Below are 16363 nucleotides of genomic sequence, written 5' to 3'. Positions count from 1 at the left end.
ACATATTTCCCGAGTTATCCTAGTAGCTAAATAAAAGACTTAGCCGGATACTTTAAGGACTTTTCTTCAATAAAACCTGCTTAAAACATTAACAAGATTTCTCTTGTTTAAAAAAAGTTAAATTGGTGTCCTAGAGCCACAGAAAAAGTAGATCCCTCAAGGGTTAATGCCAGTCGTTTTCTTTATGTTTCAAACCACGCAGTCCACACTGCCAAGGGTTGATGCGGATCATCCAATGAAATGAAAAAAAAAAAAAGTGTTCCATCCACTGATAAATAACTAGTATCCAGATGCAACAGTTAAGCCAACGCAAATGGTTACATTCTGGATTTCATGCAAAATATTCATGGTAGGCGAAGAAGAAAGATAGCAGCGGGTGCTTGTGCCTGTGGCTCTAACCCAGAGGAAAGCCACTGTTACCAAGCGCAGACGCAACCATGAGCTCTTCTTTGTGTCGATGTTATTAGAAAGGGAGTGGGCGTTTGACTTCTTTCTTTGGCACCACCCTTATTTCTGATGTCAAGAAAAGCTTTCTAATTGGCCACTGAAAAAGAATTGCTGATCAACTCCGCGAAGAGGGCACCTGGGGCTGAGACTCAGCGACGCGCCCGGATTTGGGGGGCTCAGGTGCCCGCTGCTCGCGGCGCGCGCCGCCCTGTGCGCTCCCAGCCGCCCCTATTGTCTGCGGTGGGGGCAGGGCCCAGCCGGGGGCGCTGGCTTTTGAGCAGAGCTGAGGATTTTGGAGACTGAGGACCGGAGGTAGGGGCGAGAGATGTCACCGAAGGCAACCCCCAGGGTTTCAAATGCTCGAGCCCGAGGTGTAGGAGGAGGCAGAGGTACCAGCGGCTGCGGCGGCGGCCCTGGCTGCAAATCGCCGTCGTGTGGTTGCTACTGGCAACCGAGCCTCTGCCGAGCGCGCAGCCCCGCAGCCCCTGGAACGAAGGTGGCAAGGGAAGCGGCTGCAGCGCCGCGGCCGCGCCGGCTTGTCCGCCCACAGGGCTCTCGCTCCCGCCCGCGTCCCGCAGTCCCTCCGGGCTTTGACCGCAGCTGTGCGGCAAAGACGGCCGAAGGGCTCTCGGGTTGGGGGCTTCGCTGTCTCGGAAGCGTCAAGTGACTGGCGCCCTCCGCGAAGGCAACATGGCAGCTTGGGCTCCAAGAATGGGATCCCTGCGGTCGCCTGCGGGGCGGGGGCGGCGGGATCCCGTTTCTAGGCCGGGAGTGAGCCCTGCCCGCGCCGCCGACTCCCAGCTAGGTCGAGCCAAGGGAGCCGCGCGCGCTGCCTCGCCTCGCCTTCGCCCCTCCGCCCTTTGTTCTCCACTGGGCGGGCGCCTCACGCTTCGGGGGCTTTTCATGAAAACCTCGAAGCCTCGACCACCCGAGGTGGTGACACCGGCCCTGCTAGCACTCAACAGAAATGACTGGCATTCCCCGACCCCGGGGGGGACCGGGCAGAGCAGGAGGCGCTACGGCGGGATCCCAACCGACCCTCCCCGCGGAGCCGCCTCTCGTCGGGTTGGTTCCTTCCCGCCAGGCCTGAGCTCGCCGTTTCCCTTCCTCACTTCGGAGAGGGGTGAGGCGGGAGACCGGGGAAGGGACACGCGGGGCCAAAAGACAATGCCCGTCACCCTCACCACCCCAAGGAAATGAGATTCTCCCCGAGAGGGAGAGGAAAGCTGCTGGCTCAGAGTCGTCCTAGTCTCGAAAAATCGGGGTGCCAAGCGCGCCTTCAGGGCTGCGCTGGATTCCACCAGGCTTTGGCGCGGGCAGAAGCCGGGGGAAGGCGCCTCGCAGAAAGTACCCCCGGCTCTCCCCGGGTCTTGGGCCGCGGGGGCTGCACCATCCGAGGGACGAGCCGCGTCCCGGAGCCGTCCACCCGGAGCGCCGAGGGGGGTCGACGCCCGCGGAGGAGGAAGGCCAGGGGGAAATTTGCATTTCGTAAAACCGCGGTTAAGAAATGACGATGCCACGTAGACAAGCCAGTTGTGACGTTCACCACAACGTGCTACTGAACTACCGAGATCCGCCACCAAATGGCGGCTCCGGCAGCCTGCTGCACTGATAAAAGAGGACTCGCCCGCCGTCGCCCATTTTAGGCCGCTTTCACTTCTCCGCTGTTTCCCCAATCCCTTTCCCCAAGTCGTCCCTTCCTCTCCCGGTTTTAGGGCGCACGGGGAGCTCCTGTGTCCGAGAAGCTTCTGTGCTCTGGGGATCCGGCAGGCTCGGGCTCTGCAGGAAGCCGCCGCGTCCCGGCAGCTTTCGGAGGCGATGTCCCAGCCTCGGCCCACCCGCTCCTCTGCCCGGCCGGGGGCGCCGGCACTCCCAGGGTCGCCTTGTCCGGGGACCCATTTTGGCGTCGCCTTCGCGTCCGGAGACGCGAGCCTTTGCCCAGATCTTGAGATTCCCGCCGCGCAGCCACCCCTCCTCAGCCCTGTCAGCCGGTCAAGGCTCTTTCCCAGGGGATTCGAGCGCGTTCTTTCTATCAAACGAGCCCAGCGGGAGGACTCTCTCCTCTAGGCCTTTCCAGTCACAGACATGAAGTCGCCTTCGGGAACCTTCAGGGCGTCCACTTTATAACTTAATAATTTTATTTAAAATCATCCAACAAAACCCCAAACTCCAAGGACACCTCGTTCCTAAAGGAGAAAGGGCATTGATTGGACTCGAAGAGGGAGGAGGACAAAGAAAGGCGATTATCGGGCCTGGCTCCTGGTAGGGCGCGCTCCCGTAGGCTCTGCCCGCGAAGCCGCTGCGTCCCCGGGTGCAGGTCGTTTTCCCGCCCGCGCTGAGCTCTGGGGACAGGGACCCGTCGCTGCGCCTCGGCCTGCCGCTGTGGAGGACTTCGGCGGGAAGAGGGAGCACCTCGGGAGGCGGCGCGCACCCGGCTGTCGCCGCCGCTCGCCACGGGGTCCAACTTTGGAGAGCGACGTCGTTCCCCCGCCCCTCAAGCCCCTCAGGGCCTGACAATCTCGCTTTCAAATTTGGCGGGATCCGAGTCCGCAGGGCCGAGGGCAGCGCGAGGCGAGCAGCGCACGCGCAAAATGGCCTCCCGGTGCCCGGCGGCCTTGGCTCGCGCGCCCAGCAGGGCCGAACTGGGGTGGCGCAGTTGCAAGCCGGGGACTGGGCTGTAGCTCTTTCCACTCCTCTGTGAGATGCTAATTAGAAAATAAGGAAAAAGAGAGAGGCTGTTTCTTCTTTAAGGTGTCTTTTGGTAAAGGCCCCCCTTACCAGAGAGGCAGCGCTGGTAAGGGGGGCCTTTACCAAAGGAGAAGTCAGGTGATTTCCTCCAGGCCGGTGTACTGTGCCCTTTCCACCGGGCACTAGAACCTAAGAAACCTGTTTTTTTGGAAAGCAGTGGAGTTTCCCACCCTAATCACCCTCGCCCAGGCTTTATGCTCCACGCCGTGCGGTACGCCCCGCTCTCCGGCTTAGTTGGAAGATCTTCCGCTCCTGAGGACTTCGGACCTGTGACTTGGGCTCCTGGACCGACTTCTCCACCTGCACTAACCTCGGTGTCGGTCTCGGCCACCATCCCATTCCTGGCATCCCACTTTCCGACGCGCTTCCCTATCACCCGGATCTGCAGCCTCCCAAGTCTCTTGTCTCAACTTGAGTTCTGGCTAATTTAGGACAGAGAATTGGACATCTCCAAATCCGCACCAACGTTGAAATCACGTCCACGGTGAAGTTTGCATTCCATGATGACCCGACAATCACAGCAAGAAGTAGCATTTTACTGAAGTGTAGGGAACAACACCTGCTATTTATGAAAGTGACTTAGGATAGTCTCGGAAGGGACATTTTTAAAGGCTAGGGGCAGAAGAGTGAGAGTAGTTCTAACTCCTTTGTTGGAAGTTTTTATTGAGCGCTTACTATTTATTTGGAGGGCTAAAGCGACTTCCGAATGAGTTTTCCACTTGAACTTCTCCAGAACACTTCTCACAAGAGTCCTACAGAGGAGCCTTTCCAGTGATAAATATGACATGACTTCTGATGTCGTCGACTTGATGAAGACAGAGTTGACAGTGAAGTTCTTCATGTGATACCTCTAGAAATTGCACACTAAGAAAAAGAAACTGGTGCAAATAAAGGAAATCCGTTTCAAGAACCAAAAGAAGAAAAAAACGTTAAAAAAATTAACTGCGGAAACAGGAAACACTCAACTGTGTAAACATTTTCGGAGACTTTCATAATCAAAGCTGGGCGATCTTGAGATTTGCAGGGAGATCGGCTGGCTCAAGGTCTTCGCGGTGGGTACTTGCAAATCTGATAAGCTGCAAGGCTGGAATATATGGATATCTCCTATTCCTTGTAAAGAACTCGTCTCGTCGCTCTGAAGTCTGTGGTCCTAATTTAGTTCAAGGGCTTTTTTTTTTTTTTTTGAGGAGTCAGAATTTTTTTAGAGCAACCTTAGAAATTATCACCTGTGTTAGTGTTCATTTTGTACGTGAAGAAACATCCTCAAGTGAAATGATGTATGTCAAGAGCTTTAAGTTGGAGCTGGGTTCAGTGATCTTTGCACCAAATTAGTGTCTTAAAGGCACAGACGGTTTTTGAAAGGTTTTGATTAGTATACAGTTAGATGCAGCACAGATCCAAAATGATGTCTAGTCGTTTTTCATATAATTTGATCAAGACCTTTTTGTTTTGGATAAAATGCAATGAAGACTGTGTGGGGAAAACAGCCAAAGTATTTAAAAAATCGTATGGAGCCTCCATTCCAACTAAGTACTAAACTAAATCAGAATTTCCAACTATCATTCCTTGTGTATTAGGAAGAAAAAGACCTAAAACATTTATCAAACCTTTAAAATACAAAGAGAAATGGAAAAATTAACAATTGCTTCACCCCAGGATTTTGAGACTGGATTCCATGCGTAGATTGTTTCTAAAAGTAAATCCTATCCCCTCAAAAGATACCATAAAATAAACTATTTTAAAATACCAAACGTCCTCCTTTCGTGTTGGTCAATGCAAGGCACATTTCACATGGGTACTTAAATTCCTATTGTTTTCATAACAAAACCTTAATAGGCCCATACAATGAGTGTAACAAGACTTCACAAATTAACTGCACCTTCAAAATATTTGGAAAAGAGGAAAGGATGAAGGAAAGTTCCTACCAGCTTACTCTGCCTGTTGCATTTTCCCTCCAGAGGTCCAAATATTATCACGTATGGATATGGAAATAGCAATATGGTTGGCAGGTTAAGACAACTGAAGGGCAGTTGTTTTTTCAATGCAGTGCAATTAACGGCCGGCAATTTTAAAAGCAAAAAGTACTTGTAAAATGGTAGGCATGTGTAAAGCAAGATAGATGACTATTTACACAACAGCAACCAGCCTCATTTTTCTCTTTGCATTTAAGCTAAAAATCTGTAAAATCAATTTAGGCATTTTCTCTGAAATATTTTGTTAGCACTAACTTTGTGTTCTAGAATATTTTCAGAAGCAAAAGTCAAACTTAAAGCTGACTTTTCCTGTACCCTGCTTTGACTACTAAAAGTTACAAAGTTAGCAGCTTTTGATACGGGTTTTCGTAAGGTTGAAAATTTCTAACATGGTAATTTAGCAAAGGTTTTTAATCTTAATTGTCAAACTGTAATAGCTGCTTATTTAAGAATACAAAACATTATAATCTTTCATTAATAGAAAAAACTTTGGCTGAAATATAGTTTTAAGCTTATGCCATTTTCTAATTGAGGAGAAAAAATCATTTTTCAAATAAATGGAAACATTTTCAGGTATGGTTAGTGCCAAGTAAGCCATAACTGCAGTATCTGATTAATAAGCAATTTCAAAAATAAATCCATCATAAAGAGATTGAGATGTAAAGTTTGAATTCCGTGTTGATCTTATAACTTGGTTTTATGTAAGTCAAATGACAGTCCACTAGCATTTTAAGTTTTTAGCCTTTTAAAAATATTTTTTCATTCTTTATACAAATGATCATCCAAGGTAAAAATATCACTTGATACTTCCATTAACTTTCCTTTGTCTTAAACATCATGAAAAACTTAAGCCTAGAAAATGAGTTAAATTCACCAAAATTGGCAAACATTGGTAACTTTTACTTCAAAGACTGTAAATAAACAGATACATCTTTCAATGGGCTTTCAAGCAATTCTACAACAAAGCACGTACTTCTTAGCCACATCACTTTAAGACAGCAATGTATTCTCTTTAACGTTTACCTGTTGTAATCCTCTATAGGGTTTCCAAAACTTCTGCACATTGTGCTTTTCATATCAAATTTTTATTAAAGATCTTAGCTATTTTCTAAATGAATATCCTTTTTATTGGATTTTTTCCAATTACAAATGAAATTTCATTTTACATCTATAATTAGAAACAACACTTACAATGGGACTGTACAAATTTAGGTCAAAATAAAAATATATGTATCTTGTGACTTCATAAAACATCCTTTACTATATCTTTAAAGAAAGCAGAAGTAACAGCAATATATGTAAAAGTAATGATTTAATGACTATAAGCAAGACAAAGCAATAGAATTGTGCTTCTTTTGCAGACTGGGGACAATGAAATGTTTAGCTACAATTTTCCCATACAAACATGAAACAATATTCATATAGAATAAACACCCTCACAAATAACTGATGGGTGATAAACACACACAAAGTTCGACCAAAGCAAAAAACAAACTGAAAATTGTTGGGTGGGGTTATTCATATTTTAAATTCAACATGCTTGCTCTATTTAAAAATACCTGTAGAAGCTCATAATAAATAGCTTCTATTTCCAGACATAGCAGAGAAGGCATATTCCATTGTTAATTGTAAAAGCAAATCTTAAATTTGAAATTACTGCTATACCACCTATTAAAATAACTTTAGATAAAATGCCTTCTTTCAGCAACCTGCTGGTTTATTTAAAAAATTGTTTTAGAATTACAGTGATCAATATGCATTTTTAAAATACAATATTAATTCCATCATAGCCAATGGAAAATTAACACGCTATTTCCATTTCTGTTAAAGGTTTTTCTTTACTGCAACAATTTTTAAAGTAAACGTGTATTATTGGAGAAAAGTATATAAAGAAAAGTATATAAAGTATAGAAAGATGTGCCAATTGCTTCTAATGGAACAGACTTTAGAATTAGATATCCACATTAAAAATATTCTTTGCTGGTAAGCAAGGCTCAACATAGGTTATGGGTATCTTGCAAAGGTCGAACCAGTTGGGAGAATTTTAACAATCATTTCTGAATGCATGAAACACAATATTTCTTTATAGCATTTATAAATATATCATACAATACTGTTTCCTGTTATGTCATATACCAATATGGCATTGTACAACAAGCATAATGCCATCTGATTCTTACAAAAGCGAATCATTTAAACAAGTCAGTAAAATAAACGGTAGTACCCGCTTTTAGGCATACAGATTGTAAAACTGAAGTTCACTTTTCTTTGATCGGTTTTGCGTAGCAACAGAGGAGTATAAATCAAACAGGAATCAAAATGGCTAAATATGCAAGAAATCGTTATTCACAGTGACATGGCTACATAGAATGCATTATTCTATGCATATTCTTTCCGTTGGTTGAATTTCAAGATAAAAAGCACTTGTTTTCTACAGGTTCACAAAACAGCATAATAACAAGAACAATCAAGGAGAATGTAATGTAGGCGTTAGTTGAGATTAACAAACTATGGCCCAATGCTTATGTCCACTGCAGAGTATTTCCAAATCCAAACAATGGTTACAGAAACCATTTCCCATCTTTCCTAACACAGAGAAAAAGTCTTGCCTGCTTTCCAAGAAACCAATTCTTTAGAACAATCTTTCTTTTCAATTAACGTCCATAGGAGTATCACAGGTAGTCCATCTTTTATAGCCAAATTTAATGTCACTACAAAAGAAAGCAAATTGGACGATAGTCACATGTATTAGCATCTATAAAGCTGTAATGGCATGAAGATATCTATATAAATCAGGGGTTTAAAATTTTTTTCCTTAACAGTCTCAGGTATCAACCAGAAGAAGTTGCTGATGACCCATTTACTGATGATTTTCGAGGTCTATTGGCAAAAGAAGATTGGTGGTTACCGCTGGGGCTGTTGCTGGTTCCATTCATAGTACTGGAAATGTGAGGAAACTGTGGATGAGGAGACTGCACTGGAGTACTGGGGCTAGGCAAACAAGAAGAGGTGGAGGGAATACCTCCTGCTGGGCTGTTGGCTTTGTCACTCCCAGAGTCACTTTCCAGTTCTCCAGCATTTGTCAGTCCATCTCTCTGGTGACTGATCTTCATTCTTTTACAAGTAGGTCGAACTCTGTATTTCAATGGAAGTGGACCATTCTACAAAGTTAAAAGGAAAAAAATTACTCTTAATTCTTTAAATATAGTTTACCATCATAATCTAACAACAGATATGCTACTTACCCTTCTCCAGGTATAAATGTAGGCAATATCCATTAGTGTATAATAATCCTTTAAAGGTTCCTCCTCATACATGACATCGATCTAGTGAAAAATATTTTTATTAAGTAACAAAAGAACAAAGGTAAATCTACATTTTTTGTCATTTAAATATAATCCAAAAGTGCTTTAAAAAACATATTCTCCAAACATTTTAACAAAGAAAGACTCCTGAAACTTCAAATGAGGAAAAAATTATTTCTAGAGAGTGTTAAGGGATTTGTTTTCATAGCATAAAAGAGAATGTATATCAAATGTTTTAAGATAAATTTCAACTTTGGCACTAACTTTAAATTTTTTTTCTATTGCTTTTTTGGGTTCAAAATCCAAAGTGAAAAATGTAATTAAAATTGTAAAATCTATATAAAATGCAAGAAGAATATAAAAGTAGATACCTGGAAAGTATTAGGTATGTCCATTTTACTTCTGAGAAACTTTCTTAAGTGCATCACAGTCATTGCTGCTGGGCATCGTAAGTATCTTTTATCATTCACCTAAAAGTACATTTAGAAAAGTAACTTTTTCAGTTACTTTAAGATATGAAGAAAGTTTCAATTTGATTGCTTGAATATAAAAGAAACTAGTATCAAACAAAATTGGAGGTGACCAACCTCTCAACTAATTACACTTTGAGTTTACTATCATTACAAATACTAAATGAACAGATTCCTAATATAATAAGCTTCAAGCATACCAAAGTATTAACTGTGAACTACTGAAAATATTTTGTAAGACTAACAATCATATATAAAATAAATTCTAATTATTAAATATCACATGTAGACCTTTCTTAAACATTAAACATGACCATTTTCTTCTATTTAACAGCCGAATATTCTAAAGGGCAACACAATCCCTGACAAAATCTGGAATCCAAACAGTTTCTTTTTCTTCTATATGTTTTTTTAACATGAAACATACCTCCTCCTTAGATTTCTCCTTGTCTTTGTTTACTTTCCGATCCAATCTAAGAAAAAGAAAATTTATTAGTGAAACAATCTAATAAAACACTAGCGTAAAATAGATTGCCTAAAGATTTTACCTGTTCTGGTCAAAGAATTCAATGGATAAGCTTATTATCTCATCATCAGTTATAATTCTCTTATCTTCATCTGCAACCTCTCCTCTATCTTCATTAGAGCCATTTGCAGCTATAACGATACAGTGAAATATAATTTTTAAAAATTAGATGCCTAATAAATTTTATATATAAGAGAATGGAAGTGGTAAAGTCAATTTTAATACATTTTAATTCCTTGATAAGCTCTCCCCCCAAATAAAATGTCTTCCCTCCCCTAAAAGGTTTACCATCAGCAGAAGGATGAGCTGCATAAAAATCCCTTCTTCTCTTCATTTCATCTGAATGGGGAAAAAAAGATGTAAACATTTGGCATAACACAAAGAACTAATGAATAATCTCTTTAAATTCATTTTCTAAGCAAGTTACTCACTTTTGAAAAGCCCTGGAACTAATTTGTATACAATATCTTGGAGAGTTTTATCTGACCTGAAAAATAATTAAAAATAGAAAACTATGAATTAATGATGGCAAGAACTAAAAGTGTTCATAAGTTTCTAGTCTTTTTTTGTGCTACAATATTTTACTTGATTGTGATGCTGTCTATAACTATATTGGTAAGATAAAAACTATGAGAATAAAAGTTCTCTGTATATAGCACTTTTTAAATCAGTAGAAAAGTATTTTATATTCACTAATAAATTCTTCACATTTGCTCAGTCAAGAGAAGTGTGCCTTTCAAGTTACTAAATTAGTTCATATGAATAGAGAATAAAGAATGGAAGCCCTTTCAAATATTTATTCTTGCCTGTCATGAAGTCCATAAAGCAATGCAAAAAAGGTGAAATAACTCAGTTTTTAAAGGACAGTTAGGAAAAAAAAATCTTAAAATCACTTTAATACTACTAAACTTTGTCTAAACTTGGTCACCATTAATATGGCAAGAAATTAAAGTCTACCCTCCACAAAGCACACACATATTAGTTACGTATTCAAGAGTAAATTTTCTGTGAAGAAATAAAGAGGGTAGCCTTCAGTAAATTATACAACTCCAATAATAATTACAAACAAGGAATTTAAACAGTTTCCTACCTTATATTCAGTAGTGGTCTGGTTTTGTGAACTTGGACATCACAAATAGGACAATACTTGCTGGTCTCCAGGTAACGAACAATACACGTTTTACAGACTAGAAGTAGAACATGTAAAGTTTTTTTATGTTTAGAAATGAGTGGATAAAGCATTGGTGTTAGAAACCCAGAACTAGTAGAAACAAGATGGTAAATGCTGAAAGGCATTTCCAACTAAATAAACTAATTCGTATCCTGAGAACACATACATTGCATGCTTGTAATACAATCAATACATATTAACAAAAAATCATTAAATGCAAGAGAAGAAAATGACTTCACCACTTTGTACCAACATTCCCACAGATTGCACGAAGCATTAATAGTTTTCAAATTCCAGGTCAAACTGTGAAATACACATGATACAAAAGAGAGCTAAAGCTCGGTACTAACAGGAATGTAGACATTCTATTATGGTTGTGGCATCAATGAAGTAACCTCCACAAAGCACACACATCAGGTGGGGATTTAGCTCAGTGATCTTGATTCTCGTTGTTCGATGCATTTCTGCTTGATAAAAAATCCTGCAAGACACAGAAATAATGGCCATAATTCACAGAACAAGAATGGAGATCATCTAGAAATCACAAACCCTGAAACATTGAATTTATAAAACTCATTTAACATTGTACAGCTGGGCTGTCCCAACGTTTCTACAGAAGGAATTTACTCATCAGATCGGAATCAGTTCTACCAAACTGATGCAAAAGGATCCAACTAACATTACTTCTGGTCTCTCAGATCATTCCTCTAGGAAGAAGAAAGTCTGGGGTGGGGGCTGGGAGCTGAGCGCATTAGGGTCTCTTTCTTCCATTTGTCCTCCAGCCCAGCAGCCCCAAGGCTGCTGCAGACGCCACACAATCCTCGCGGATATTTACCAACCACTAGGGCTTGTTCCAGGTCTCCGAATTTATTATAAAACTTCCTCAAGAATCTGCAAGCGAAAATCTGGGGTTCCGGTTGCTTTAGACGGTTCCAGCAAGCAGAACCTGGCACGTTTTTACGCGACGCGCAGGGAAAACAATTCTGCCCTCCCTGCATCCCTGGCATTTCCGGAGCCGGGTGCTGGGGCCGCAGGAGGAGCACCTCCAGTCGGCCTGGGCCGGGGCCTGAGCGCGGCGGACGCCTGGGGGCCGGGATGCGAGGGGCGGATCCGGCGGCGCCCGGGGCTCCGTCTCGCTCCGGATTCGGAACTCGCCTCGGTCGGGGTTTCCATAGCAACTTACACTTACACTTGGCATCCGGCCACCTCTGCAACTCCGCGCGGAGCCCGGCCCGAGCCCCGAGCCTCGGCGGGCATGCGGGACGGCGGGCGGGCGGGGGAGGGGCGGCGCGCCGCGGGGGCGGGGCCGGCGCGGGGGCGGGGTGGGTGCGGCGACGCCGGGGGGGCGGGGCAGCCCCACGAGGCCCGGGCGCTGGGGAGCGGGGACTGGTGACCAAGTCCGGGGCGGCGGGGACCCCGGAGCCTGCGGCAGCGCCCGCGAAAGGAAAATGCAAACCGCACTCCCGGCCATTTCGGACACTCCGGGGGCCTCTTTCCACGTCGACTTGGTGCGCAGAGCTGGTTTCAGATCTCGACTCTCTCGGTCTGTCCTGTCTGCAATCACTCGGTCAGAAATTTCACGAAGGGATTTTTTTGAGAATTGCCAACTGTGCACTTAGCCCGAAACCGTCAGGGCTCAAATTGCAGAGATGTTTATTGAACCGAACCTCTTTAAAACTTCCTTCTCTAATGTGACGCTCTCCTGTAGATTAAATGAGCGATACAAAGTTTTGGAAAGGCTGAAGACTGAAATCTGTTTTACAAGAGGAGGAGAGGGCAAAGCCCAGTGTTTTATTTGAACAAACTATGCTGGGGGCAAGAAAAAGTACTTTAATCGGTACGATAGTGACAATATGTACAGAACCATGTGACCAGCCCATTTCCAACGCTAAATCAACAGCTTGTCAATCCAGAGCAGCGACAGGAGAGAAAAACAAATGTAAAACCCCCCATACGATGAAATGATATTCCCAACAGATACCTCTATTACAGGAAAGTCACAATGGGGAACTCTCAGCAACCATACACCAGCCGACAGTCAGGGAAGTCAATTACTTCGTGTAGCATTCTTAAAAAATAAACTTCAACCCCCCTCCTTCATTCATTTCAGAACCTGATATAAGACTAAGCTTTCAGACCTCACTGAAGTGCATTCTCAAATCTTCCTTGAATGGAAATCCAGAACCTTTTGAAACTTGCAGTAAGATGTACCTGCGGTTTTAATTCCTAAGGTGTATTAATGCAGTAAAGGGAAACACCAATCAACACAGCTCAATGGCTGAAATTAAGAGCTAACCTCTAGAAAATGGTAAAAAACAAAACAAAGCCTCTCTTATGAAAGTGACCACAGTGGCAACTGGCGACCTCTACCAGAAAACTTCTTGTGTGACTCCTCAGTTATCTCTGGATTACTTGTTTTGGAGATTATTGTCAACATGTTAACATAAATCTAAGCGGGGCACAGAGGAGTTGTAGGTCGAGCAATGACCCTAAAGAGTAGCAATATTTAAATCAAATTATACTTGGTAAATTAAAGAACAGCCTTCTTGGTGCTTAAAGAAAATTCAAAATTCTCCTTGTGAAACCATAGGATCTTTCCTAGAAAGATAGCAAGGTGATATTTCTGTTTGCCTGTGAAAGCATACTGCACTAAAAAACCACCGATCACGAAGTTCATGAAGAGGCTCCAATAAAAATAGCTGCCTTTATTTCTCCTCTACCTTGCAGAAAACCAACACCACACAAACACAAGTATTAACAAGGAGAACAATCAAACCTCAGTGGAGGGTTATCTACCGGTTGGCTTTGAGCATTTAAGTCACATGTACTTGACCAAAAGTCTTTCAAATTCATCTTGTCTTAATTCACACAATTCCTCCACCTCAGTTCAGAAGAATTTGGCCACAATCCTGTGACCATTTATAATGCTAACAAATACCACTGTTACTTATATAAAAATCAGTTCTTTATGTTTTTATGCCCTTTGAAAGTAGTGGCAATCTAATGAAGACTTCCAAAGTGTTTGACATGCTTGATAAGATTTGAGAAACAGTCTCTTCCACCTCAGAAGTGAAAACCTTCCAGGTTCCAACCCAGAAACTGCCAGTTAAGCAAACAAAAATGCACCAAACATACTATGGTAAAAATACTCAACCGTTAAAACTTGCCATTGTAACACACTCAATTGGGGCTGTCAGTTTTTAGGTGGAGGCCTAACACCAGGAATGTCAAAATGAAGGAAAACAGAAGCAAGTTCTTATGTTAACCATCAGCTTGCCTACTGCAATCTAAGAAATGCAAATGAACTCCATAGCCCCAGTTGGGGTTCACAGCCCAACATAAGCATGGGTAAAGTTGGGGTTAATTTGACTCCTGGGGAGAAAGCCTATCTGCACACTTAAGATACATCCAAGAAGTTAGTGATAGAGTATTAATGGATTTATCATGTACAATTAAATGCTTAATTTTCTTACAAAAGCTTTATGTGTATACATGCATACACAATGACTTGTATATGGCTTTAAAGATACTTTTACTAGGCATAAGACTCACAAGTAGGTTATTTCAAACACTTCTGACTACACTTTGGGGTAGATGTATGGAATTAACTCAAATCTAAAAAATTATAATTTTGTTTATAAAATCAACCCCAGGGATTTCTGGTCGGTCTACTTAAAACTCAAATGTTAACATATAGAGTCTCATAACTTGTTATATGCTGTCAATAATTTGCATCCTTAAGTATCAACTGTTTACTGTAGCCTATAATATGTTTCCAGAACATGGGAGATAAGGTTCCTATAAAATATAGGTTGAACTACTCATAACGTTGTACACACCACCAACCTACACTTCCATTTGGATAAATACGCTCGGAATTTTGCCCACATTAAGAGAAGGGGTTAATACATGCTTCTCTTTCATATATTGAACCGTGACCACTAAGCCCACTAAATCCTTTTATTGCAATTGGTAATGATCAAAGTCTCTCTGCTTGTTTACTTCCAATTATTAACTGTAAATCTCTGGGGGAAAAGATCATGCCATATCACTGTCAAGCCCAAGTGACTGCGTAAACATATGCAATCAACCTTTTAGTGCTCCCTTCTAAAGCATCCCTTTGCCAAATGACCTATGCAGACATTTAGCAAAACCTGTAAAAGGTAGTGGACTGGAGTCATGATGCTGAGTGCATCCCTTAGTAGAAGTCGAGAGAAAAGTTGCAGTCTCCAAAAGGGGAAAAAAGAAAAAGGAGAAAAAGTAGTAGTGAGAAAGGAAGCCTCCAGCAAAGCTAACGTCCAGTCACCATCTTCACTCCACAAAAAGCTCCAAATTTGAAATGCCCACTTCCCAGGGAGCACCTCCCAAGTGATGTTTAGAGCACTTATCCAAGACTCCCAACACACACCACCTTGAAAACTTTAGCATTTTAAACACAAATGCAGGAGACCTTGGAAACAACTGGGAACCGCCATCTTACCAGCCATCCAATCTCACACAAGTGTCCCCCCAACTTAAGTTAATAACATTTTTGTCGGGGCTCTCTCCAGCCTAACACCCACCTTGGCGGGATGGCCGCCCCCCACGCAACCCGTCCCTATAAAATGGGGGCGTTCTCTGGCTGCTGGAGCCCCTCCAGAGCCCTTTCTTCGGGAGAGGAGGGAAGCCACTTGACCCAAGCAGCTCCCGATTTCAGGAACCCGTCCCCGTTTCATCCAAATCTACCTCTCAACAAAGGGCGCTGCGGCCGGGAGAGCCGCCGAGGCTGCAAATACCAGTGCTCCTCTCGGGGGCCATGTGCGTCGCGAGGGTGCGGAGGGGCGCCCGGGGGAGCGGGGAACTAAAACGTGGGGCCGCGCGCGGCGCGCCGGGGCTGAGCGGGCGGCGGCGGCTGGAGCGGCGCCGAGCCCTGCTGGCGACGGCGGCGCGGCGCGGCGCGGCGCGGGCTGCGGGTCGGTCCCGGCGCCGCGGGAGTCGGCGGGCGGCGGCGGGCGCGCGCTCGCGGGCGCGGGGCGGGCGGCGCGCGGGGCCGGCGGGCGCGGGGCCGGGCGGCGCGGGGCGCGGGGCCGGGCGCCCACGCTGTCAGCGCCCTCCCGGCGGCGCGGCCGGAGCGCGGGGGGGGCTCCCCTTCCACCCGCGGCCGCCCCGAGCCCCGCGCGGCCCCCGCCGGCCCCCAGCCCCGTCCCGGGGGCGCCTCGCCTCCTACGTACCCGGAAAGAGCAGCCGGCGCGAGGCGATCGAAGCGAGCGGAAAAGACAATGAAAGTTAAAAGTCGTTCAGCATAAAATGAATGCGAGCCAAGCGGCCATCTTGAAGCGAGCTGCAGACGCCGCTGTCAATGGGCAACCAGCGCGGCCCCGAGCAGCCGCGGCCGCCGCGCTCGCCTCATGCCGCCTCCGTCAGGCCTCCTCCTGCTCCGGCGCCTCGGCCTCCTTCGGCGCCTCGGCCTCCTCCGCCTCCGCCTCGACCTCCAACGCCTCCTCCTCCGGGGCCTCCTCCTCCTCCTCCTCCTCCTCCTCCTCCTCCTCCTCCTCGGCCGCCGCCGCCTCCTCCCGCTCCGCACTCGGGGGAGGGCGCGCGCGGAGGGGGCGCGATCGGTTTTATTCTGCGGGGCTGGGAGGTGCTGCTAAGCTGGAGCGGGGCTCCCGCGCCCACATCCCCATTGTCTCGCCCCGATCTCTGCCTCTCATACTACGATTATTTCATAGTTGCTGTGGGGGAGG

At 44.8% G+C, this 16363-nt stretch overlaps 1 protein-coding gene across 5 annotated transcripts; it reads right to left on the bottom strand.

Moving 5' to 3' along the window:
* Nucleotides 1-6047: 6047 nt before the first annotated feature.
* BMI1 (BMI1 proto-oncogene, polycomb ring finger) lies at nt 6048-15971 on the bottom strand. Of its 5 annotated transcripts, none has more exons than XM_055296739.2 (10): nt 15851-15971; nt 10991-11121; nt 10560-10656; nt 9901-9956; nt 9758-9808; nt 9492-9600; nt 9371-9416; nt 8845-8943; nt 8414-8494; nt 6048-8329 (listed from the first exon to the last, which is right to left on the bottom strand). In XM_055296739.2, the coding sequence occupies exons 2-10, from the start codon at nt 11100-11102 to the stop codon at nt 8000-8002; spliced, it is 981 nt and encodes a 326-aa protein (XP_055152714.1). In that variant the 5' UTR covers nt 11103-11121; nt 15851-15971; the 3' UTR covers nt 6048-7999. The 5 variants fall into 5 exon arrangements, with proteins under 5 accessions (XP_055152714.1, XP_055152717.1, XP_063467145.1 ...); XM_055296742.2 differs by lacking the exon at nt 15851-15971 and adding an exon at nt 15366-15613; XM_063611075.1 differs by lacking the exon at nt 15851-15971 and adding an exon at nt 11830-11935.
* Nucleotides 15972-16363: the final 392 nt, after the last annotated feature.

This window comes from Symphalangus syndactylus, chromosome 10 (assembly GCF_028878055.3).
Source record: "Symphalangus syndactylus isolate Jambi chromosome 10, NHGRI_mSymSyn1-v2.1_pri, whole genome shotgun sequence".
NCBI classification, from domain to species: domain Eukaryota; kingdom Metazoa; phylum Chordata; class Mammalia; order Primates; family Hylobatidae; genus Symphalangus; species Symphalangus syndactylus.
Note: the sequence above shows the minus strand (reverse complement) of the source record. Positions and strands in the feature narration are given on the sequence as shown.